The 26,189-nt window shown below is 39.1% G+C and overlaps 1 protein-coding gene across 1 annotated transcript in view; it reads left to right on the forward strand.

Annotated features, from left to right (window-relative positions):
* The window catches only part of ODAD2 (outer dynein arm docking complex subunit 2), a 153,896-nt gene that overhangs the window by 36,276 nt on the left and 91,431 nt on the right, over positions 1 to 26,189 (forward strand). Inside the window, 1 exon segment of the mRNA XM_055117882.1 lies at positions 7,298 to 7,412. Within this exon segment, the coding sequence (XP_054973857.1) occupies positions 7,298 to 7,412 (115 nt within the window).

Here is a 26,189-nt window from a genome sequence, read left to right on the forward strand (position 1 = left end):
AAATTTTTGGGAGTTTTATTATGCACCTTAAAAAGATGGGTTATTAGATTGCAATGTACTAAATGGGGTAATTTCTCAATTGACCCTACAGTATAGGGAAAAGGAAAAGAGAGAAGGAAAGAAATTAAGGAATGCAATAAGAAGTGGAAGTAAGAAAGCAGTAAGAACAGGAAGGAATGGGCTAGGGTGTAGGGGCAGAGGTCAAGAGCCTCAGGTACCTTGGTGGTATAGAGAAGTGTTAATAGCTACATATTCAACCCAGAGAGACAACAACACTAAAATGAGATTCGAACTCCAGCAACCAAACGTAAAACTGCCCATATCAAGGTTATAGGCTAGTGGGAGGGTAATGTTCAAGAGAACCTGGCAACATTGGTAGAAGGAGTTGACAATGGTGATGAGACTCTTCCTAGAAAATTCTGTATCTAAAAAATATTAACTATCAATAACTGTAAGTCTTGGTTCTTTAAGAAAGTATTTAAGTGGGTTATTTAGCAGAAGAAGGAGATGGAATGAATAGAGGCTTATAGTTGGGGGAATTTCTATTGTCCACTTAGTAAACAAATGTCTTCTCCATGTGTTCCCATGAAACCCCATGTGCTCATCTAATGGAGAATTAGTAGAGTCCAATACTTTATCTTATTTGCCACAGGGTAGTTTACTAAAGGATAAGAAAAGTCCTCATTTTTGGTGAGAGAAATGTATTTGTGAGCTAGTACTCACTAAAATGTCTCTGCAAACCTCAAATCAATACTTGCAGCATTTTCATAGTTGTGTACAGACATGTGCAGAGCAGCAAAAAATGTGAGTTGCCTGTTGAACGTTTCCAGTTGAGGCCAAACCAGGCCATGTTTGTTTCTCTGTTTCTCCTCTCTGTTTCCCCTCTCAAGACTGTAAACAAGGATCCTTTTTACTCTAGTTAGTGCCACCTTTTCCCAAGTGTTGTTGTTCTTTGGGCCAGTGGTTTCGCTGTGTAAGATGCCCCCTAGTGCTGGAGTGCTGTCTGGTCTGGTTAGGATGTGCCTTAGAGAGAAAATAGGTATGTTAGCAAAGCTTTGATCAGAGAGAAACAGTCTAGTGCTGTCAATCATGGGTTTAATGTTAATGAATCAACCCCCATGTACTCAGTAAGGTGTCTTAATACATATAACACACAAAAACAAGGTTGATATTGACCAACCAATGGACATGTTGCAACCAGAGGCTCCAGGAGAAAAATGGAATATTTCCCCTAGGAGCAATGATTTAATATTTACTGATTTGTTGTCCTGAGTGACCTTATAGAGTAACAAGGATGTGTTGTATGTTATTGCTGTATGCTTAGCCCTTAGTGTTTAGTAGATGGCTTAAGAATTTTATGAGCAAATGCCTGATGGCAGAGCATCAGGAGGAATAAACCAGCTCAATGGAAATGTTAAATACCGAATTCAGGATTTAGGATTTAAGTACTGGGCCAGCAAAGAAGGCCACTGTGAACTTTTTCTCTTGGGAGTGACCTTTCAGTAGTAAACTGTTCAACAGGTATTTATTGAGTCTGCCTGCTGTATGACGGACAGGATGAAAATAAATACCTGGGCCTTGCTAACATGAAATCCTGCTACAGAAGCCCTAAAAAGTCCTATGAGCAGATTAACTTCACAAGGTATTATACAATGTATTATATTTGAGAGAAATTGAATACAAAAAACCACATTATGCAATTACTTTAGCAGTTCTGGCACAAAGATCATGATTTCCATCACTGTGGGGAGAAAGGAGGAAGAGGAGAATGAAAAGGAGACTGAGAATCATCTGAAAAAAATCGGCGCTAGGATAGTCCATTCTTTACAGTGAGGGATATTTCCTGAGAGCTCAGAGGGAGCCTGAAACCTTGATCTAGTACCAAATCCTATATGTGCTACAGGTGCTTCTTGGAGATACTGTGGATTTAGTCCAAAACAACTGCAATAAAGTAAATATCACAGTAGATTTTTGGTTTTCCAGCCCAGATGTAATATACATTGTCTAAAATCAGTAACATGCATTAAATAAAAATACTTCATTGTAAAATGTATCTGAAAGTGAGACTTTAGCAATCAGTTTTGCTTTTGTTGATGGAGAGTCTAGCTTCAATGTTGATAGCAGCTCTGCTGACTGATAAGGGGAGTGATACTGAATGTGGGGGGAAGGTGACAGTTTCTTAAAATAAGACAATGATGTTTACTCCCTTCATTAATACTTCCTTATGCAAAATGTTTCTCTGTAGTAGGTGGGTCGCGTTTTATCCAAAGTAGGTTTATTGAAATAGGTTTATTTAAAAAATCAGTGAATTCTTTCAAACACTGTTGATGCTATATTCACTGAGTTTATGTAAGGTTCTAAGTAAATTGATGTCATTCAATAATGTTCATAGCATCTTCACTATTGATTTCAGCTCAAGAGGCTTCTTTCTTAGCTCATTTATGAGAAGGAGCTCCTTATCCATTAGACGTGGATCATGAAATCACAGCAATTCAGTCACATTCTCAGATTCCATTCTTAATTATACTTCTCTTGCTATGATTCCCACCACATCTGCAGCCGCTTTCTCCACTGAAATTTTTATTTTTCTTTAATCTCTCAATGTCATTCATTAGGGTTCTTCAAAACTCCCGTTACTCTTAATATTTTGACATCATCCTTAAATTACTGAACTTCTTCTGGCATCTAAAATGGTAAATCCATTCCAGAAGGTTTATCAATATGGTATTATACAGACTCTTTAGAGGGATGATTGTGTGATAGCTATAAATCATAAAATATACTTTAGAGCTGGGCAAGCTACCCATGACGTATTCAATATGCTAAAAACAGTAATAAATCTGACAATGGAGACATTACTTGTGCATGCTTGAGCAAACTGATGAACAATGGGACAATAGTGCTACAGGCAGTGCTACTTCTCAACTAATAAGACTGTAATGTCAAAGTTACTCCTATTATCCACAGACAATACACAGATGTGAAGATTCTCAACAAAATATTAGCAAACAGAATTCAACAACTCATCAAAAAGATCATGCACCATGACCAAGTGGAATTCATCCCGGGGATGCAAGGATGGTTTAACATTCGGAAATCAATCAACATAATCCATCATATCAACAAAAGAAAAAATAAAAATCATATGATCATATCAATAGATACAGAGAAAGCATTTGACAAGATCCAGCACCCGTTTATGATGAAAACTCTCGCCAAAATGAATATAGAAGGGACCTTCCTCAATATAGTCAAAGCCATCTACCACAAGCCTACAGCAAGCATCATCCTCAATGGGCAAAAACTAACACCCTTCCTTCTGAGAACAGGGACGAGACAAGGATGCCCACTCTCTCCACTTCTGTTCAGTATAGTACTGGAAGCACTTGCAATAGCGATTAGGCAAGAAAAAGATATTTAGGGCATTCAGGTAGGAAAGGAAGAAATCAACCTCTCACTATTCGCTGATGATATGATATTATACTTAGAAAACCCTAAAACCTCTACCAAGAAACTCCGAGAAAGAATAGACTCATATAGTAAAGTTGCAGGCTATAAAATCAGTTCCAAAAAATCCATGGCTTTCTTATATGCAAATAGTGAGAGAGAAGAAAGCAACATGATAAACGCAATCCCGTTCACAATTGTGCCTCAAAAAATCAAATACCTCGGAATCAGCTTAACTAAGGAGGTAAAGGACTTGTATAATGAAAACTACAAAACGCTCCTTCAGGAAATAAAAGAAGACACGAGGAAGTGGAAAAATATCCCCTGCTCATGGATTGGAAGAATTAATATTGTCAAAATGGCAATTCTCCCCAAAGCATTGTACAAATTCAATGCAATCCCTATAGGGATACCCTTGTCATTCTTCAAAGAAATGGAGCAGGTGCTCCTGAAATTCATATGGAACAATAAGCCCCCATGAATAGCTAAAGCAATTCTTGGAAAAAAGAAAATGGGAGGAATCAACCTCCCCAACTTCCAACTCTACTACAAAGCAGTAGTCATTACAACAGCTTGGTACTGGAACAAAGGCAGAGCAGCAGACCAATGGAGCAGGGTTGATTACTCTGACACACATCCCCTAATATATGACATCTAGTCTTTGATAAGGGAGCAAGAAATGTGAAGTGGAGCAAGGAAAGCATGTTTAACAAATTGTGCTGGCAAAACTGGACAGCTACATGCAAAAAAATGGGCTTAGACCTCCACCTATCACCATGTACAAAAGTCAGATCAAAATGGATTAAAGACCTCAACATCAGACCACAAACCATAAGATACAGTGAAGACAAGGTCGGCAAAACCCTCCACGACATTGAAGACACTGGTATCTTCAAAGCTGACACGCCACTGGCCAAGCAAGTGAAAACAGAGATAAAAAAATGGGACTATCTCAAACTAAGAAGCTTCTGCACCTCAACAGAAACAGTGACCAAAGTACAAAGAAAATCTACAGAATGGGAAAGGGTATTTACGCAGTACCCATCTGATAAAGGGTTGATATCAAGGATACACAATGCACTGGTTGAACTCCACAAGAAGAAAACTGCCAACCTGATCAAAAAATGGGGTGATGAAATGAACAGAAACTTTCCCAAAGAAGAAATCCGAATGGCTCAGAGGCACATGAGAAAATTTTCAACATCACTAATCATCAGGGAGATGCAGATCAAAACAACAATGAGATATCATGTCACACCACAAAGACTGGCCTACATTCCAAAAAACAAAAACAACCGGTATTGGCATGGATGTGGGGATAAAGGCACTCTTCTTCACTGCTGGTGGGAATGCTGACTGGTTCAGCCCTTTTGGAAAACAATATGGACGATTCTCAAAAAATTAGACATTGAGCTTCCATTTGGCCCAGCAATACCACTCCTGGGAATATATCCTGGAGAGGCAAAAAGGTATAGTAGAGATGGCATCTGCATGTCTATGTTCATTGCAGCACTGTTTACAATAGCCACAATCTGGAAAAAACCAGAGTGCCCCAAAACAGATGACTGGTTAAAGAAACTCTGGTACATATACACAATGGAATACTATGTAGCTGTCAGAAAACATGAAGTCATGAAATTTGCATATAAATGGATCAACATGGAAAGTATCATGTTGAGTGAAATGAGTCAGAAATAAAGAGACAGACATAGAAAGATTGCACTCATATGTGGAATATAATATAACTGAGAAGTACAAGTTTTCAGTGATGCAATTTCTTGCAGATATTTCTCTGGACTTAGTTACTAAAATACTAAAATACAGAAACCCAAAAACGTGAGGCTGCTAGTGTGCTCACTCGACCTGATATCTCTTCATTCTCAGCAATGGAAAACCAAGTATCAAATGCTTCCTTTTCAGTAGGTCCGACTTTAGGGGGGAGAAACTCCAAACAATAATAGTGAGTTTTGTTGAAATAGTGAATGTAATCAAAGTGAAAGTAAGGTGAAATTTATCAGTTACACAGGCGGGGTGCGGGGCTAGGGGTGTGGGGGGGCTAGGGGTGTGGGGGGTGGGGTGGAGCTATACTGTGAATCTTGGTGGTGGAATATATGCACTGGTGAAGGGATGGGTGTTCGAGCATTGTATAACTGAGACTTAAACCTGAAAACTTTGTAACTTTCCACATGGTGACTCAATAAAAATATAAAAAGAAAAAGAAAAAAGAACCGGAGAGACCTAGAGTTGAGAAACTGAAAAAATAGAGACCTAGGGAGCAGTGGTTTTCAGAGGCATATGCAAATTTAGGCTCTTTGAAGTTTATAAATGAAAACATTCATTGTGAGGTGGGTAATATCCTTCTTTACAGATTCCATAAAGTGGAATGATATTGACAAAAAACTTCATTACTGGAGAGGGCATTTTGGTAAACTGTGAATTAGAATACTTTGTCAATGTTAATTTTTAACTAAAAGTCTTAACTGTTTAAATTAATTTTTGTTTTCTGGGCCACACCTGGCTGTGCTCAGAGCTTACTCCTGGCTCTGTAGTCAGGGATCAGTCCTGATAGTGCTTGGGAGGTTATATGTGGTGCCAGGGATTGAACCCAGATCAGCTATGTACCAAGCATATGCCTAACCCACTGTACTATTTCTACAGCCACGGAGTCATTTTAAGAGTAGTTTATATCTTTCTATAAGCCTTACCAATTGTTCTATAAGTTTTCATAAACTACTTGGAACCTTTGAAATGAGTAGTACTATTTTTTTCTGGCGAACTCATCTCAAATAATCAAGAAATATAATTGCTTATGTTTATTTGGCCATGCCAGAATTTGAAAAGCATTTTGTGCTAGTAGTATTTCTTCTACCTATGGCTAATTTTGACATGTATTTCACTCAGCCTGAAATTTAAAAAATCAAAATAATTTTGATGCACTTTATCTTTTTTCATCTGCTTTGAGTTGAAGATGTCTTCAAGCAAAGCCATGTTTGTAAAGCATATTAAGTTTTGCTTGGCCTTTTTTTTTATGCTGCAAGTTGTCAGTGGACCTTAATGCAAAGTTATGCTCCATACACTGATTGATATATAAACAGAATACAGGTGGTGTAGAGATGATTCTGATGATAATTCATTTTTCAGCTAGTCATGGAGAAATTTTGATTATAGTGTGTTTAAGTAATTATAACACAGCCTGCAATGGCACACATGGAAAACAAGTCCATGTTGTTCATGTGCAACAAAGGATGCAGTGTAATGTAATGATTTTAATTCCTAATGCTAGATTAGGGCTGGAGGAGTTTAAAATATGTCATGCAGTAAGGTAAGTCAATTAAACATAGACCAAATAAAAAAGGGAATGACACAGTTTCGAGGCGCAAATATTTGTTTTGGAAAGTATTTAGTTGTTGCCTAATGAAAGAAGCTAGTATTTTTACATTTGAGTAATAGTCTGTGTATAGCTTATTAAAAAATTACATGACTTAGTTTTAAGTTTATGTGAATTACCATTATTGTGAAGCTTATTTTCTGTGTCGTGAATTTAAAACTGAAGTGAGTGACTTTAATGATTCAAGAGCCCATTTTATTCTTGCTGTTGATAGAGTTTTGTAAAAATCAAATATCCAGGTAGTAACCTCACCAATGCACACAGTAATCATTTGCCATAGATGCAAGTATTATATTGTTTAAAACTTCCTTTGAAACTAATATGTCAATTATGCCTGAAATGTCTACGCAAAGTGTCAAAAGGGGGAAACAGTAACCAGAATATCATGACTAGAAAAGTCTATTACATTTTCATCTTTCATGTTCTTTACAGTTGATGTCACCATTTTTTGTTTTGTAATAGGATAATCGACCGTTTAGATGGAGTGCGTTTGTTGTGGTCACTGCTGAAAAATACTCACCCAGATGTGAAGTCCAGTGCAGCCTGGGCTCTCTGTCCCTGCATCGAAAATGCAAAGGTAAAATATGCTGCAAGCCAAAGCATACTAGAGCTTCTAATCATTACAAAAATAGCGCCAAAGGAACTCATTTTGAATTATTTCAGTCAGACTTACCTGGTGGGAAAAATACTGAACATGTGTGACAAAATGAGTTTTGAGCAAAACTTTCCTGATTTAAAATGCCAAAAGATGGGTTGGAGAGATGGCTTCATAGACTGAGCACATGCTTTGCATGCAGGAGGCCTGTGTTCTCTCGCTGGCACTGCAAGTTTCCCTGAACACTGCAGAGCTTCCTCTGAGCACAGAGACAGGAGTGGCATCTGAGAACTTCTGGGTGTGTGACCCTTGGCCCCTAAAAGTTCTTCAGCCTGTTACAATTTATTATTTTTTTCCTGCACTGTAGCACTGTCATCCCATTGTTCATCGATTTGCTCGAGTGGGCACCAGTAACCTCTCCATTGTGAGACTTGTTGTTACTGTTTTTGGCATATCTAACATGCCACGGATAGCTTGCCAGGCTCTGCCGTATGGGTGAGATACTCTCGGTCGCTTGCTAGGCTCTTCAAGAGGGACGGAGAAATAGAACCTGGGTCGGCCACGTGCAAGGCAAACACCTTACCTGCTGTGCTTTTGCTGCAGTCAAAGGAGGGGAGGGTACCTTGGAATATTGGTGGACAGAATCAGGCACTTTGGCAGTGGGTGTGGTGTTGGAATGACATATGCATGAAGCCATCATTAACAGTATAATCATGGAAAGGAAAATATAAAGATGGACCGGAAAAAAGGAGACAAGGCAATATTAATAAATAGTAGTCATTGGGTCTGAAGAGATAGTATTTCAGTTAGGTTGCTTGCCTTGCATGCAGCAGACCTAGGTTCAATACCTGGCATCCCAGATGGTCCCCTGAGTTCACCAGGAGTGATTCCTGAGTGCAGAGCCAGGAGTAACCCCTGAGCACTGCCAGCGGTGCTCCCACAAAACAAAATAAATAATAAATAAATGGTGCTCACTGAAAAGAAAAGAACTGTTATGGGAAATATTAGGTAATAGTATGTCCAGAATAGATCAAGAAGTAGTCTTAGAATTTAAAAATATTACCTGCCGGGATTGGAGCAACAGTACAGTGGATATGATGCTTGCCTTGCATGCAGCCAACTCGGATTCAATCCCTGGCACCCCATATATATGGTCCCCCAGTCCCCCTTGGAGTAATTCCTGAGCACAGAGCCAAGAGGAAGCCCTGAACCAGGTGTGGCCCCAAAACAAAATTATTTCTTGCAAAGCAATGAATTTAACAGCAGAGATATATAACTAATGTGGATGTAACAACATCGAGAAGATAAAAATCTAATAAGTAACTAAGATGTGCATTGAAAGTAAGAATTGGGAATGTGAATAAACAGGGAGAAAAGTAAGTGAAGGGAGGGTGTATTTTTTAAAGAAAGAGTATTTCTGTTTGCTGGAGAATTGAAGGAAGAATTCAGACTTCATGTTGAGAAGATCTACTTAGTGCCAAGCAAGAAAAGCTGTTATCTGCTCCTAGACCCAAATTCAAATTCAGTGGGTGTTAGGAGAGAATTCTGAAATGCAGAATGGAGGTGCTGTGAGTCTAGGACAGAGGGAAGACAGAGGGTGTTCAGTGAAAAGAGAAGGATGAAAACAGAGAAAAGGCTGAGAAGTGCTGAGGCCATCGGGAGAGTGCTTTCTGGACAGCTGAGGAAGTACCCCAGGGCAACGAGAGAGGATGTCTTTACTCTGATCACAGGACTAAATGCACAAATGCTTTTGAAACCAGGAAAGAAGATCTTTAATATGGACATAAAATGGTCATTGCTCAAAGACAATTCAGGACAAGAAGTGAGAATGTGAGCCAGATGACACAGAGAAGAAAAATGAATTAAGAGATGGAGGAGAGAGATCAAGAGAATTAATATATCTTCCTCAAGGCTTAGCCGTTAAGAGGAGACAGCATAAAATCTGGAAGGTTGTCCAAATGTTGAGAATTGAAAATATCTCAAAGACATGAGCAGTCGAAGGAGAAGACTAGTAGGGAGAGGTGAGGCTCTCACTGTTCCTTAATTTGATGAGAAATGTGCTCAGAGTAGTGTTAAATACTTTCAGTGCATCAAGTAAATGGAACGTTGTAGAACGCATGAATCTTGAGTGTATCTATGGAGAACAAAGTCAAGAGAACTTCTGAAGCAGGGGTGGGAACTGAGAAAAGGCTGCTTCTCCTTTTTGTCTGGGTAAACATACCCAGACAACAAACACATAGCCTGTCCTGACTTCAGAAATGAGAAGGTTATCTGAAATGAGAATGGGATCTGAATTAGGACACTTTTTTTGGTGAATTTCAAAAAGTGAAGTCAGGCTACTTGTTCTGACAGAGTAAGTAAGCTTTGACTGGATAATTTAGCAATGATAAGTAGGTTTTCTGATTAGTTAGAATAGAAGACATTTTCACATGATAAGTATGCAAGAATCAAAATTTGGATGTATGAACGTCAGAAAATACACCTGTTGCAGCTAAATTCATGTGAATATAGATGGAAATAGTAAATAAGAAGTACACATAGCTTTTAAAAAAAATCATTGGGATATGTAAGTAAAATTTTTGAATGCTATTTGTCTATTATAGGTCTGCCCCTGGAAAGAGGAAGAAGAAAAATTTAATGTATTTCTTTAGAAAATATATTGATTTGCAATATTCTTCTCTTTTTGAAAAATTGTTTTACAGGATCATGTGATAAATATTTTATAAGTCTCCCTCCTATTCTTATACAATAAAAATTTATTGTTCCAAGGCAGTACCTCAAGGGTAGGGTATATAAAAGGTCATGTGCTCAAAAAGGAGAGAGGAAAGAAAGTACATTTATAATACTCAAAAATAATGGCTCACATATGTATATATATATATATCCCAGTTAAACCTTGGTTTAAGCAGCTTATCCAATATATCTTTCTGTCATGGTGAAACCCCTCAGATGTAGTAACTATATGCCACATGTAGTTATTGAGCACTTGAAATGTCACTAGCACAGATGGGGAACTGAATTTTCAATTAACATCCATTTTAATCAATAAATTGAATAAGTAATGAAATGTAGTTAATTGTTATGGTTTTTGATAACCCAAGTCTATAATATGGAAAAATGGAAAGCTGTATTTTTTTAAATTAAATCACCATCAGATACAATTACAAAGCTTTCATGATTGAGTTCCAGTCATAAATGATCAAACACCTCCACCAGTGTGCATTTCCCACCACCAATGTCCCCAGTATCCCTCCAACCACCCTCACTCCATCTCATCCCTTGCCTTTGTGGCAGGCACCTTCCTTCTTACTTTCTACTTTGGGGCATCATGGTTTGCAAAACAGATACTGAGAGGCCATCATGTTTGTTCCTTTATTTTCAGCACACATCTCCCATCCCAAGTGATCCTTCCAGCCATCATTGACTTAGTGTTCCCTTCTCTATCCCTGCTGCCTTCTCCCTCAGCTTATGAGGCTTCCAAACTGCAGAGCAAGCCTCTGGCCCTTGTCTCTACTGTCCTTGGGTGTTAGTCTCATGTTATTTTATATTTCATAGGAAAGCTGTTTTTATAAAATTAAATGCTGCAAAGAATCATTAACCCTAAGAATAATGCAAGATTCCATGTGATTACCTGATATGTAAATTTTAGGAACTAAAGTAAAATATCATATTTTTTCCCACAATAAAATGTTTCTCTTTACAGTTAAGAGCCATTGAAATATGATCTATAATTTTAGCACTTGGAGATGATTGCTATTGAGTTGATATGTTTGTCATCTCCCCCTTTAATAATGAATTGTGAATATTCCTCTGGGTCTATATGTGTCTTGTGCCCTTGTATAACTTGACTTGCTACACAGTGTTTTGTATGGCTATGTCATAATTTCTAACTAAATTTTCAGTGTTAAATAAGTATGAAGTTAGTAAAATGATTAATTTGCTCTTTTATAAAATCTCCTCACATAGATACCTCTGAACTATTGATAGACATTTGAGCTTGGTTGCACAATGCTGATACTACAGTTTCCATGAAATAACTAAGAAATATGATCCCAGAGATTAATTTGGCCAGAGGCTTCTGAGCTAAACTTCTACAGCGTTTCTAGAGTTGTTCTCCCTTTTGGACTACTCCTTACTCTGTGTTTAAATATACTGGGCAGAACAGATTATATTGCACTCACCCAACTTTCTCCATACCGTATGGTCATTCTGCTGCTTTCACTATAACAAAAATAATCTCCGCTGGGGATGTGGTTCATTATTAGAGCACAGTCCCTTGCATTTGTGAGTTCACTTCTTTGGTACATTTTTTAAAATAAATTATTTATTTTTAATTAGTGAATCAACGTGACGGTACAGTTACAGATTTATACATTTCCGTGCTCATGCTTCCCCCACACAAAGCTCGAGAACCCATCCCTTCACCAGTGCCCACTCTCCACCACCAGTAAACCCAACATCTCTCCCACCCTCCCCAGTCCCGTCCCCCCCCCACCCCACACTGCCACTATGGCAGGGCATTCCCTCCTGATATCTCTCTCTCTGATTAGGTGTCATGGTCCGCAACAAAGGTGTTGATTGGCCATTGTGTTTAGTCTCTAGTCTATATTCGGCACGCATCACCCTTCCCCCGCATGACCTCCAGCCACATTTTACTTGGTGTACCCTTCTCTGAGTTACCCAGAATGAGAGACCAGCCTCCAAGCCATGGAGACAACCTCCTGGTACTTATTTCTACTAATCTTGGGTGTTAGTCTTATAGTCTATTATTCTATATTCCACAGATGAGTGCAATCTTTCTATGTCTGTCTCTCTCTTTCTGACTCATTTCACTTAGCATGATACTTTTCATGCTGATCCACTTATATGCAAACGTCATGACCTCATTTTTTCTAACAGCTGCAAAGTATTCCATTGTATAGATGTACCGGAGTTTCTTCAACCAGTCATCTGTTCTAGGGCACTCAGGTCTTTTCCAGATTCTGGCTATTGTAAACAGTGCTGCGATGAACATATAAGTGCAGATGTCATTTCAACTATACTTTTTGGCTTTTCTGGGATATATTCCCAGCAGTGGTATTGCTGGGTCAAATGGGAGCTCAACCTCTAATTTTTTGAGAATCGTCCATATTGTTTTCCAGAAGGGCTGAACCAGTCGGCATTCCCACCAGCAGTGAAGAAGGGTCCCTTTCTCCTCACATCCTCTCCAACAGCGGTTGCTTGTGTTCTTTTGGATGTGTGCTAGTCTCTGTGGTGCGAGGTGGTATCTCGTGGTTGTTTTGATCTACATCTCTCTGATGATTAGTGATGTAAAGCACTTTTTCATGTGCCTTTTGGCCATTCGTATCTCTTCCTTGGTAAAGTTTCTGTTCATTTCTTTGCCCCATTTTTTGATGGGGTTGGATGTTTTCTTCTTGTAGAGTTCAACCAGTGCTTTATATACCATTGATATCAACCCCTTATCTGATGGGTATTGTGTAAATATCCTTTCCCATTCTGTAGATAGTCTTTGTATTCTGGTCACTGTATCTTTTGCGGTGCAGAAGCTTTTTAGTTTAATGTAGTCCCATTTGTTGATCTCTGTTTTTACTAGATTGCTTAATTCCGTGTCATCTTTGAAGATACCTTTATCTTCAATATCGTGGAGGGTTTTGCCGACCTTGTCTTCAATGTACCTTATGGTTTGTGGTCTGATGTTGAGGTCTTTAATCCAGTTTGATCTGACTTTTGTGCATGGTGTCAGGTCAAGGTCTAAGCCCATTTTTTTGCATGTGATTGTCCAGTTGTGCCAGCACTATTTGTTAAAGAGGCTTTCTTCCTCCACTTCACATATCTTGCTCCTTTATCAAAGGTTAGATGATCATACATTTGGGGTTGTGTGTAGGGATATTCCACCCTGTTCCATTGGTCTGCGGCTCTGCCTTTGTTCCAGTACCATGCTGTTTTAATTGTTACCGCTTTGTAGTAGAGTTTAAGGTTGGGGAGGGTGATGCCTCCCATCATCTTTTTCCCAAGAATTGTTTTAGCTATCCGTGGGTGTTTATTGTTCCATATAAATTTCAGGATTGCTTGATCCGTTTCTTTGAAGAATAAAATGGGTATCCTTATAGGGATCGCGTTGAATCTGTATAATGCTTTGGGGAGTATTGCCATTTTGACAATGTTGATTCTCCCTATCCATGAGCAGGGTATATGTTTCCATTTCCTCATGTCCTCTTTTATTTCATGGAGTATGGTTTTATAGTTTTCTTTGTAGAGATCTTTTACTTCTTTAGTTAAGCTGATTCCAAGGTATTTGATTTTCTGGGGCACGATTGTGAACGGGATTGCTTTTTTCATGTCCCTTTCCTCTGTCTCATTGTTTGCATATAGGAAGGCCATGGATTTTTGGGTATTGATTTTATAGCCTGCGACTTTACTGTACAGGTCAATTGTTTCTAAGAGTTTCTTACTAGAGCTATTAGGCTTCTCTAGGTATAGTATCATATCGCCTGCGAATAGTGAGAGCTTGATTTCTTCCTTTCCGATCTGAATCCCCTTAATATCTTTTTCTTGCCTGATGGCTATTGCTAATACTTCCAGTACTATATTAAAGATAAGTGGTGAGAATGGGCATCCTTGTCTTGTCCCCGATCTCAGAGGAAAGGTTCTTAGTTTTTCTCCATTGATGATAATGCTTGCCCTAGGTTCGTGGTAGATGGCTTTCACTATCTTGAGGAAAGTTCCTCCAAAACCCATTTTGGTGAGATTTTTTATCATGAATGGGTGTTGGATCTTGTCAAATGCTTTCTCTGCATCTATTGATATGATCATATGGTTTTTATGTTGATTGATTTCCGAATGTTAAACCATCCTTGCATCCCTGGGATGAATCCCACTTGGTCATGGTGTATGATCTTTTTGATGAGTTGTTGGATTCTATTTGCTAGTATTTTGTTGAGGATCTTCACATCGGTGTTCATCAAGGATATTGATCTATAGTTTTCTTTGTTAGTGGTGTCTTTGTTTGCTTTTGGTATTAGGAAGATATGTGCCTCGTAGAAACTGTTCAGAAGGGTTCCTGTCTTTTCAATTTCCTGGAAAAGCTTGAGGAGAACTGGCAACAAGTCTTCTTTAAATGTTTGGAAGAATTCGCCAGTGAATCCGTCTGGACCTGGGCTTTTGTTTATGGGGAGACTTTTGATTACAGTTTCGATTTCCTTGATATTTATGGGCCTATTCAGGTATTTCAAGTCTTCTTTGTTCAATCTTGGGAGATTGTAGGAATCAAGGAATTCATCCATTTCTTTTAGGTTCTCTTGTTTCATGGCATACAGACTTTCAAAGTAGTCTCTGATGATCTTTTGAATCTCCTTGGTTTCTGTTGTGATGTCCCCCATTTCATTTCAGATTCGGTTTATTAGGGGTTTTTCTCTTTCTTTCTTTGTGAGTCTTGCTAGCGGTTTATCAATCTTGTTTATTTTCTCGAAGAACCAGCTCTTTGTTTCATTAATGTTTCGGATTGTTTTTTGGGTTTCCATATCATTAATTTCTGCCCTAAGTTTTAGTATTTCTTTCCTTCGATCTGGTTTGGGTTCCTTTTGCTGGTCCTCTTCTAAGATCTTGAGCTGCTAAGTCAAGCTATCTACATAGGCCCTTTCTTCGTTTCTGAGGAATGCTTGCAGAGCTATAAATTTTCCCCTTAACACAGCTTTAGCTGCGTCCCATAGGTTCTGGTAGCTTGTGTCTTCATTCTCATTTATTTCAAGGCATCTCTTGATTTCTTCCTTGATTTCTTTCGTGACCCACTTATTGTTCAATAGTGAGTTGTTTAATTTCCAAGTGTTTGATTTGGTTCTCTGCGTCTGTGCGTGATTAACTTTCGTCTTCAGTGCATCATGGTCTGAGAAGATAGTTGATACAATTTCTATCTTCCCGATTCTATTAAGGTATAATTTGTGACCCAGAACATGCTCTATTTTGGAAAATGATCCATGTGCGATGGAAAAGAATGTGTATTCTTTCTTTGGGGGTTGTATAGCCCTGTATAGGTCTATTAGCCCTGTCTCTTCCATTTCTTCCTTCAGAGCCATTGTTTCCTTGCTCAGTGTTGTTCTTGTCGATCTATCTAGAGGTGATAAAGCAGTGTTGAAGTCTCCTACTACTATTGTGGTGCTAGTTATGTCCTCCTTAAATTCTGTTAGGAGTTCTTTTAAGTATTTAGCTGGTCATCATTAGATGCATATACGTTTAATAGTGTGATTTCTTCCTGTTGTACATATCCCTTGATGAATAGGAAATGACCTTAGCTGTCCTTCAAATCTTTTTCAGCCTGAAATCTATGCTATTGGTTACTAGTAGGGCCACCCCCACTTTTTTGAAGGAGCTGTTTGCTTGCAGGATTGTTTTCCAACCTTTGATTTTGAGTCTGTGTTTGTTTTGACTATTCAGATGTGTTTCTTGTAGGCAGCAGAAAGTTGGGTTTAGTTTCCGAATCCATTTTGCCACTCTGTGCCTCTTGATTGGTGCATTTAGACTGTTAACATTAAGAGAAATTATTGTCATGGGATTTTGTGCATTTTTCTGTAGGGTTTGTTGTTCTTATAGGTTTTTTTCCTTGTCTTATATAGCCCTTTGAGTCCTTCTTTTAAATTTGGTCTTGAGTCTATGAAGTTCCTGAGCTGTTGTTTCTCTGTGAAATAGTGTATGGTTCCTTCAAGTTTAATTGAGAGTTTATCCAGGTAAAGTATTCTTGGTGAGGCATTCATTTCATTGAGTTTTTTCACTATATCCCACCATTGTCTTCGGGCTTGGAAGGTTTCTTCTGATAGGTCTGTTGTGAATCTAAGGGGTGCCCCTTTGTATATTATCTCCTTCTTTGATCTTGCTGCTTACAGTATTGTGTCTCTATCCATAGCACCCATCATTCTGACTATGATATTCCTTCGGGATTTTTTATTTGGGTCCCTTTTAGCTGGTACCCTTCGGACTCCTTGGATCTGGATGTCCATATTTTCTAGCTCTGGGAATTTCTTAGCAATGATGTCTTTAATTGTGTTTTTTTCATTAGGATTGGTCCCCTGTGGTTCTGGTACTCCAATGATTCTTATGTTGTTTCTCTTGAGGTCATCCCCTAGGACTCTAATTCACTCTAGAGCCATTTTGAGGTCTTTTTCCATTATTTGTTGTTGCCTATATGCTTTCTGCAGCTCGTCTTCAAGATCACTGATTCTTTCTTCGGCAGTAGTCATTCTACTGTTAAGGGCTCCTACTGAGTTTTTTATTTCATCTACCAATTCTTTTAGTTGTGTCACTTCTGTTCGTAGCTTTGAAATTTCTGCTCTCATTTCTTCCTGGATTATCTTGGTGGATCGTTCCAATGCTGCATCCATATCCTCCCTTAATTTATTGGATGTTCGCTCCATAGTTGCTTTAAGTTCTTCAACCATCTTCACAATTTCCTCTCTGAATTCTTTATCAGAGAGGAGACTGTATTTCTGGGGAGTCATTGCTGGGTTTGCTGAGACCCTCCCTTCCAAATCTGCTGGTGGTGGGGATTTTCACTGTTTCTTTATGTTGTTTTGGGTTTTACCGTTCGGCGCTCTCCTTAGCTAGAGAGGACTCTCAAGAGAAAGCGTGGGGCTATGATCTTTTTACAAAGGACTTTATGTGCAGCTTGATGTGTTCACTGACAGTTTTTGTAAATTTAGGATAGGCTAGGTTAGTTGACTGTTAACGTATTGTGACTAAGATGACCAGGGTAATCTTCAGAGGAATAGATTCTATCAATTATGGCCAAAGCACAATGCACTGAGTGGGAAAAATATCTTCAGCTGCTCCAGAAGGAGGCCACGCCCCTTTTGAGGCCACGCCCCCTGACGTGTGGCCACGCCCCTAACACCCTGGTGGGAAGGGAAAGTGAGGGCCGCTGCAGGGACAGTGAGAGGCCAGAGAGGGGCCTGGGGTCTCCAGACCCCAAAGCGTGGGGGTTTTCTTGGTACTTCATTACTATTTTTTATTGAATCACTATGAGATAACAGTTACAAAATTTCAGTCATACAATGATCGAACGTCCATCCCTCCACCAGGCACATTTTCCACCAACTGAGTGCCTGAAAACAGACACTGGTTAAGGAAACTTTGGTACATCTACATAATAGAATACGATGCAGCTGTTAGGAAAGATGAAGTCATGAACTTTGCATATAAGTGGATTGACCTGGAGAGTATCATGCTAAGTGAAAGGAGTCAGAAAGAGAGGGACAGACTTAGAATGACTGCACTCATTTGTGGAACATAAAATAGCATGTGCGAGTTCTTAGATGTGATTCCTGAGCATATAACCACACCCCTACATAATAGATAAACCATGGTCTTTCTCTCATAGATTGTCTCATTTTCTGCACAATCATATCTTTAACCTGTGATGAAATCTAAGTCTTCAGAAATATTTCATTGCTTGCTCCAGGTTGAATAAATACTATGGTGTCTGAATTATCCTGTGGACTCAGTTCCAACACTGTTTCTGATGCTTTGTCACCACAATCAGCCATCTTCCACACATGAATAAGCATGTGTTCTATAGTTCTTTTCATATCCTAGGAAGTTTTCTTTGTGAAGGAAGTTCAATTGCTCTTCAAAATATAAGCACAGAGGAGTGGCAGCATGCCCAGAAAACAGACCCAGGGAACTGCAAGATCACCCCCCGCCATGGCCAAGGTGCCCCCCAGTACCCAGGCCAGAGGAACCCTGGAAAGCATTAGGATGGCAACAGAAATAGAACTTTAATTTGGCTTGGCACCAACGTGGCAAACTTTCTCACAGGTACCGCAAAGCATACCAGAGGGCGTGGCCCCTGGGCCAGGGGCTGCACAGTTATTTTCCCCCTTCCCCACACCCTGGACTCATCTTGCTTTCCATTACCTAGTTCTGAGGAGAACATACTGGCTATCCTAATTTCATTAGGCCAATAGTCCAGTAGTCAATTCCAATCTCACCAAAATAATGGTGAACACAAGAAACTGAACAAGCCTAATATAAAAGATCACACCCTCTGAGGCCTCACATAAGTCACAGAGGAGAACCAAAGAGGAAGGTAGTATTCAAGAAGGTTAAAAAGTGACCACCATTGACCAAGCTCATCCAGAATCCTTTCTCAGAGCAAGAGGGGTACATTGATAGTGAACTGAAGGGTCCCACAACCATACTACCACAACAACATGAAGAAACAGTGCAAATCCCCACCACAAGCAGTGGATGAAGAAAAGAGTCCAGAGACCTCAGCAAGGATGACCCACAAATATGATCTCTCCAATAAAGAATTCAGAGATGAAATGTTGAGGATGATCAATGAAATCAAAGAAATGGTGGAACAGACATTCAGTAAATTAAAGAAGGACATGAAAGAAACAGTGAAAAGGACAGCCAAGAAAATAAAGAAATGAGAGCAGAAATATGAAAGCTACAAACTAAAGTATCACCAATAAAGGACTTGGTGGATGAAATAAAAAACTCAGTGGGTGCCCTCAATAGTAGAATGACTACAGCTGAAGACAGAATCAGTGAGCTTGAAGATGAGCTGCAAAAAGCATACAGACAACAACATAGAATGGGAAAGATCTCTCAAAATAGCTCTAAGGTGAGTCAGAGACCTAGGGGATGAACTCAAGAGAAACAACATAAGAATCATTGGAGTACCAGAAGGACAGGGAGGCAACTCCAAGGAAAAAGCAACAGTTAAAGATATCATTGCTGAGACAACCCCAGAGTTAGAGAATGCAGGCATCCAGATCCAAGGAGCCCAAAGGATACCAGCTAAAAGAGATCCTAATAAAAAGACTCCAAGACATATCATAATCAGAATGACAGATACCACGGATAGAGACACAATACTGCAAGCAGCAAGGTCAAAGAAGGAAATTACATACAAAGGAGCACTCCTTACATTTACAGCAGACTTATCAGAGGAAACCCTCTAAGCCCGAAGACAATGGTGGGACATAGTGAAAGAATTCAGTGAAATGAACACTCACCAACAATACTTTATTCGGCTAAACTCTCAAACAATACAGTATTTCATGGATTAAACAACAGCTCAGGAACTTCACAGACTCAAAAGCAACCTTAATACAAAGATTAAAAGGGCTACAGTAAGAAAAACCCCTGCAAGCACAACAAACCTTACAGAAAGATCATTCTGACACTCATGACAATTATCTCTCAATGTCAGTGGTCTAAATGCACCAATTATGAGACACAGAGTGGCAAAATGGATTATAAAACTGAACCCAACATTCTCTTGCCTACAAGAAACACATCTGAACAGTCAGAGCAAACACAGATTCAAAGTCTAAGGATGGAAAACTATATAATCTCCTGGGTGGCTAGGGAAGGCCCCGGCGGCTCTCCCCCTTGCCGCCTGGCCTGGGTTCGGTGGTCTCGGGCCACTCCCTCAGCCAGGGCAGCCCGTGCCATGAGCAGATGAAAGAGGAAGCGAGAGCCAAGACAGTTGATTGATCAGTTGCATTTATTCCATTCTCCCCAGGCACCTCTTCCAGTCTCAATAAGTTCCCCATTCTAGTCTCACACTGCCCCTCATTCCCATCTCCTCCTGTCTCTCCCATTCATATCTCCGTGTTCCACCTAGCAGCCTGGGCTTTCTCTCTCCACGTGCTTTCTCCTGTATTCTTCTTCTACATACTTCTCTCTCTGTTCCCCTTGTAAGTCTCTCCATGCTCCATCTTGCTACCCGGCTTGCTCTCTCATCTTTCTCCAACTCTCTTGTCTCTCCAATGCACCCATTGAGGGACCACCTAAATACTTAAAACAACTGCTCATAGACTTTAAGGAAGAAATTGGTAGCAACACAATAGTAGCTGGAGACTTCAACACCACCGGATGATTTCTGGATAGATCAGCAAGATTAAAACTCAGCAAGAAAGAACTGTATTTGAAGGAAAAAATAGAAGAGAGAGGGCTGGTAGATGTATACAGGGCCTTGCATCCCCAACCCCAACCCAAATCGAATGCACATTCTTATCCAGTGCATACAGAACATTTTCCAAGATAAACCACGTGTGCTGGGTCACAAAACATACCTCAAAAGGATCAGGAAGATAGAAATTGTATCAACTATCTTTTCAGACCATGATGCACTAAAGATAGAAGTTGATAACGCACAGACACGGAGAATGAAATCAAACATCTGGAAATTAAACAATTCAATGCTGAACAACGAGTGGGTGAGGGAGGAAATCAAGGAAGAAATCGAAAGATATCTGGAAACAAATAAGAATGAAGACATGAGCTACCAGGACCTATGAGACACAGCTAAAGCAGTGTTAAGGAGAAAATTTATGGTTCTACAAATATTTCTCAGGAAGGAAGAAAGGGCCCACATAAATAATTTGACTTCACAGCTCAAGATCTTAGAAAAGAACCAACAAAAGGAGCCCAAACCAGGCAGATGGAAAGAAACAATAAAACTTAGAGCAGAAATTAATGATATGGAAATCCAAAAAACAATCCAAAAGATCGATGAAACAAAGAGCTGGTTCCATGAGAAAATAAACCAGATTGGTAAACCACTAGCAAGACTCACAAAGAAAAAGAGAGAACCCTAATAAACTGATTCAGAAATTAAAAGAGGCACATCACAACAGAAACCAAAGAAATTCGAAAGATCATCAGAGATTACTTTGAAAGTCTGTATGCCACGAAACAAGAGAATCTAGAAGAAATGGATAAATTCCTGGATTCCTATAACCTCCCAAGGCTGAACCAAGAGGATTTGGAGTACATTAATAGACCTATTACTCTGAAGGAAATTGAAACTGTAATCAAAAGTCTTCCCAAGAACAAAACCCCAGGTCCAGTGGATTCACTAGCCAATTCTTCCAAACATTTAAAGAAGACCTATTGCCAGTTCTTTTCAAGCTTTTCTAGGAAATTGAAGACAGAAATACTCTGAAACAGTTTCTATGAGGCGCATATCACACTAATACCAAAAGCAAACAGAGACACCACAAAAAAAGAAAATTACAAGCCGATATCCCTGATGAACATGGAATCGAAGTTCATCAACAAAATATTAGGAAATAGAATCCAACAACTCATTAAAAAGATCATACAACATGACCAAGTGGGATTCATCCTGGGCATGCGGGAATAACTTAACATTCAGAAACCAATCAATATGATCCATCATGTCAATAAAACAAAATATTAAAACCATATGATCATATCAATAGATGAAAGGATAACATTTGATAAGATCCAGCACCTGTTTATGATGAAAACTGTCACCAAAATTGTTATTGAAGGAGCTTTCCTCAATATAGTCAAAGCCATCTACCACAGTCTATAGCAAGCATTATTCTCAGTGGACAAAAACTAAGAGCTTCCCTCAAAGATCAGGGACAAGACAAGGATGCCCACTCTCACCACTTCTATTCAATATACTACTGGAAGCACTTGCAATAGCAGTTATACAAGAAAAAGATATTAAGGGCATCCAGATTGGAAAGGAAAAAATTAAGCTCTCACGACTTTCAGATGATATGATACTATATTTAGAGAACCCTAAAGCCTCTACCAAGAAGCTCCTAGAAACAATAGACTTGTATCGTAAACTTGCAGGTTATAAAATCAATACCCAAAAGTCTATGGCCTTCCTATATGCAAATAATGAGAGAGAAGAAATTGACATGAATGAAGCAATCCTGTTCACAATCATGCCTCAAAATATCAACTCCCTCAGAATCAGTTTAACTAAGGACGTAAAGGACCTGTAGAAAATAACTGCAAAACACTACTTCAAGAAATAAAAGAGTGCATGAGGAAATGGAAAAAAAATCCCCTACTCATGAATCAGGAAAATTAACATTGTCAAAATGGCAATTATCCCCAAAGCATTATACAGATTCAATGTGATCTTTATAAGAAGACCCATGAAATTCTTCAAAGAAATGAATCAAATACTCCTGAAATTCATATGGAACAATAAACCCCCATGAATAGCTAAAGCAATTTTTGGGAAAAAGAAGATGGGAGGCATCACCTTCCCCAACCTCAAACTCTACTACAAAGCATTAATAATTGGAACATGATATTGGAACAAAGGTGGAGCTGCAGACCAATGGAATAGGGAATATCCTTACACTCATCCTCAAACATATGATCATCTAGTCCTTGATAAGAGAGCAAGAAATGTGAAGTGGAGCAAGGAAAGCCTTTCTAACAAATGATGCTGGAAAAACTGGACAGCAACATGCAAAAACATGGGCTCAGACCTCTACCTAACACCATGCACAAAAGTCAGATCAAACTGGATTAAATACCTCAACATCAGACCAGAATCCATAAGGTACATTGAAGAAAAGGTCGGAAAAATCCTCCACGACATTGAAGCTAAAGGTATCTTCAAAGACGAAACGCCACTGACCAAGCAAGTGGATACAGAGATAAACAAATGGGACTATCTTAAACTAAGAAGGTTCTGTACCTCAAAAAGAAACAGTGACCAGAATACAAAGACAGACTACAGAATGGGTAAGGATATTCACCCAATACCCATCTTATAAGGGGTTGATATCAAGGATATACAAGGCCCTGGTTTAACTCTACAAGAAGAAAGCATCCAACCCCATCAGAAAATGGGATGATGAAATGAACAGAAACTTTCTCAAAGAAGAAATCTGAATGGCCAAAAGGCACATGAAAAAATGCTCTTCATCACTAATCATCAGGGAGTTGCAGATCAAAACAACAATGAGATACCACCTCACACCACAGAGACTGGTCCACATCCCAAAGGACAAAAACAACCGGTGTTGGCATGGATGTGGGGGAAAAGGGGCTCTCCTTAACTGCAGGTGGGAATGCTGACTGGTTCAGCTCTTTTGGAAAACAGTATGAATGTTTCTCAAAAAATTAGAAATTGAGTTCCCATTTGACCCAGCAGTACCACTTCTGGGACTATATCCTGGATATACAAAAAAATACAGTAGAAATTATATCTGCACTTATATGTTTATTGCAGCACTATTTAAAATAGCCATAATATGGAAAAAACCTGAGTGCCCGAGAACAGATGGCTGGTTAGAGAAACTTTGGTACACCTATACAATAAAATACTATGCAACTGTCATAAAAGATGAAGTCCTGAAATTTTCATATAAGTGGATAAACAGGGAGAGTATTATGTTAAATGAGTCAGAGAGTGGGACAGACATAGAAAGACTGCACTAATTTGTGGAATAAAAAGTAACAGAATGGGAGACTGACACCAAAGGATAGCAGGGATAAGAGCCAGGACAATTCCTCCACAGCTTGGAATCCGGCCTCACATACCTGGGGGAAAGGCAGTTGAGATAGAGAAGGGACTACCAAGCAAAGGATGCTTGGAGGCCTCGCTTGGGGTGGGAGATGTGTGCTGAAAGTAGACTATAGACTGAACCTGATGGCCACTTACTACCTGTATTGCAAACCATAACACCCCAAAGGAGAGAGAGTAAAAAGGAATGTGACTGCCACAGAGGCAGGGAGGGATGGGATGGGGATGGGAATATTGGTGGTGGAAAATGGGCACTGGTGAAGGGATGGGTATTCGACCATTGTATGACTGAAATGTAATCACGAAAGTGTGTAAATCTGTAATCGTATCTCATGGTGTTTCACTAAATTTTTTTAAAAATATATAAATATAGAAAGTGTTACTATTGCTTCAAACTTTGAGAGCTTTAAAACATTTGAGCTAATTAAGTCAGACAGAGAAGGACAAATACTGGATATTCTTATTCATCTGTGGAGTATAGTGAATCAAAATAAGACAGACAGAAGAATGACAAGCCCTTGGCTTTGGAATACAGAACCAGTGACCATAGAGAGGGGAGAAAAAGTACCAGACTAGAAAAAAGGTACAGGGACAGTGGTGGGAAGTCCTGGACACTTTGGTGGAGATGAGAAAAGTAACTTTGTATATCAGCACCATAAACTTGAACACTGTTTTAACTCCTACACATCTTGTAACTTCCTAAACACTTCAGAAATACTAACTTCCTAAACACAGTTGTGACTTCCTATTTATGTGTGTATAGGGGTGAGGCTGTGGTGGGCTAGGGATCAAACCTAGGACCTCATACATGCAAAGAATTGTGCTCTAATCCCCATTACAGATTATTTTTTTATGGTGAAAGCAGCATTCTGACAGTGCACTAGGGAGAGAGATAGGTGAGTACAATGTAAAAAAGAAATCATTTAAAAAACTTAATGTAAATGTAAGCTTTCCAGAATATCACTCAGTGCTCCATCCACGGTAGTATTCTAAAATATTTTTTGGTGTACCAAAAGATGGGGTACTTGTATCACGATAATGGGGGAGCTGTCTGCGTTTTGAGAGTGAGGGTGTAGGAGAACGCAGTGTCTTTGACTCAATTTTATTAGAAACAAACAAAAAAAAACCTTTAAAAATAGTCTGCTAGAAAAAGAAGCTTAAAATTGTCTGAAAATTCCACCATTTAATTTTATTTTAAATTTGTTACATTTTAAAAACTCTTAAAAATTAACTAACATTTTGTCTTGGTCAGCACTTGGCGTCTTTGTAGCAGAGAATAAAAAATGTGCTTTCCAAAATTCATAAAACTAAACAAGTGAAAACAAAGTGTATAGAACTGAATGCTCAAATTTTGAAGCATCTATATTTCTGAAGCAATTACAGCAAAGATTTGGAATCATGCTGTATTTATTATGATAAAATTTAAACGAGATTCTATCTTTTATTGATTAATCCTTTCCATATTAAACTGAATTAGTTAAAATTCATAGATTATCAACCTATCTGGGTTTTTTGTTTTTCAATGCTTCAGACAAAGTTAATGACACGGTATGCTAAAGAATATTGTTTTGCCTTTACAAAAATGTAGGAGCTGGGGCTGGAGTGATAGCGCAGTGGGTAGGGTGTTTGCCTTGCATGCGGCCGACCCGGGTTTGATTCCCAGCATCCCATATGGTCCCCTGAGCACTGCCAGGGGTAATTCCTGAGTGCAGAGCCAGGAGTGACCCCTGTGCATCGCCGGGTGTGACCCCCCCCCAAAAAAAAAAGCAAAAAAAAAATGTAGGAGCTACTCCCAAAGTATTCAGAGAGATTCAGTGTTCAGATTCTGCAGTGCTGGAGTGTCACCAGCCCTACACTTGGCAGTGCCAGGGGACCATGCATTCAGACGATTCAGTTCAGGGGATTGAATTTATGCCAGGCATATGCTCTACCATACAAACTATCTCCCTGCTCCAGATTTGTTTTCCTGTTGCTTCCATTTTTAACCTATGCTGTAGTAGTAGTCTAAGGATAGAATGAGATTTTATTTCCGTTTCCATATGGAGATATGTCCATTTCTCTTCTTGGCTGTCTAGAGGTAAGTGTGAAAGCAGCCCCAGAATAAAAAATGATGCTGAGAGAAACATAAGATAGGAAAAATGTTGAGTAATTGGGATGGGTTTATACTACATCTGCATTTAAAATTTTATTTGGTTTTGAGAGCGTTGTCAAAACACGTGGACAATTTAAAGTTAGAATGACTTACTCTTTAGTCATGCCAAGTAATACCATTCATTCAGCAACATTTATTTAGCACTTACTGCCTAAACTCTGGACTTTTACTTCCTAAGCTTTGTGTACATTTTTTGTGCCTTTTCCTTCTCATCTAAAATAAATGCATAACATTTATGGCATTGAAAAAACAGTGAGGTTTAAAAATCCCTATTTGAGACTCCTTAGGATTTTTT

This window comes from Sorex araneus, chromosome 9 (genome assembly GCF_027595985.1).
Source record: "Sorex araneus isolate mSorAra2 chromosome 9, mSorAra2.pri, whole genome shotgun sequence".
Lineage (NCBI taxonomy): Eukaryota > Metazoa > Chordata > Mammalia > Eulipotyphla > Soricidae > Sorex > Sorex araneus.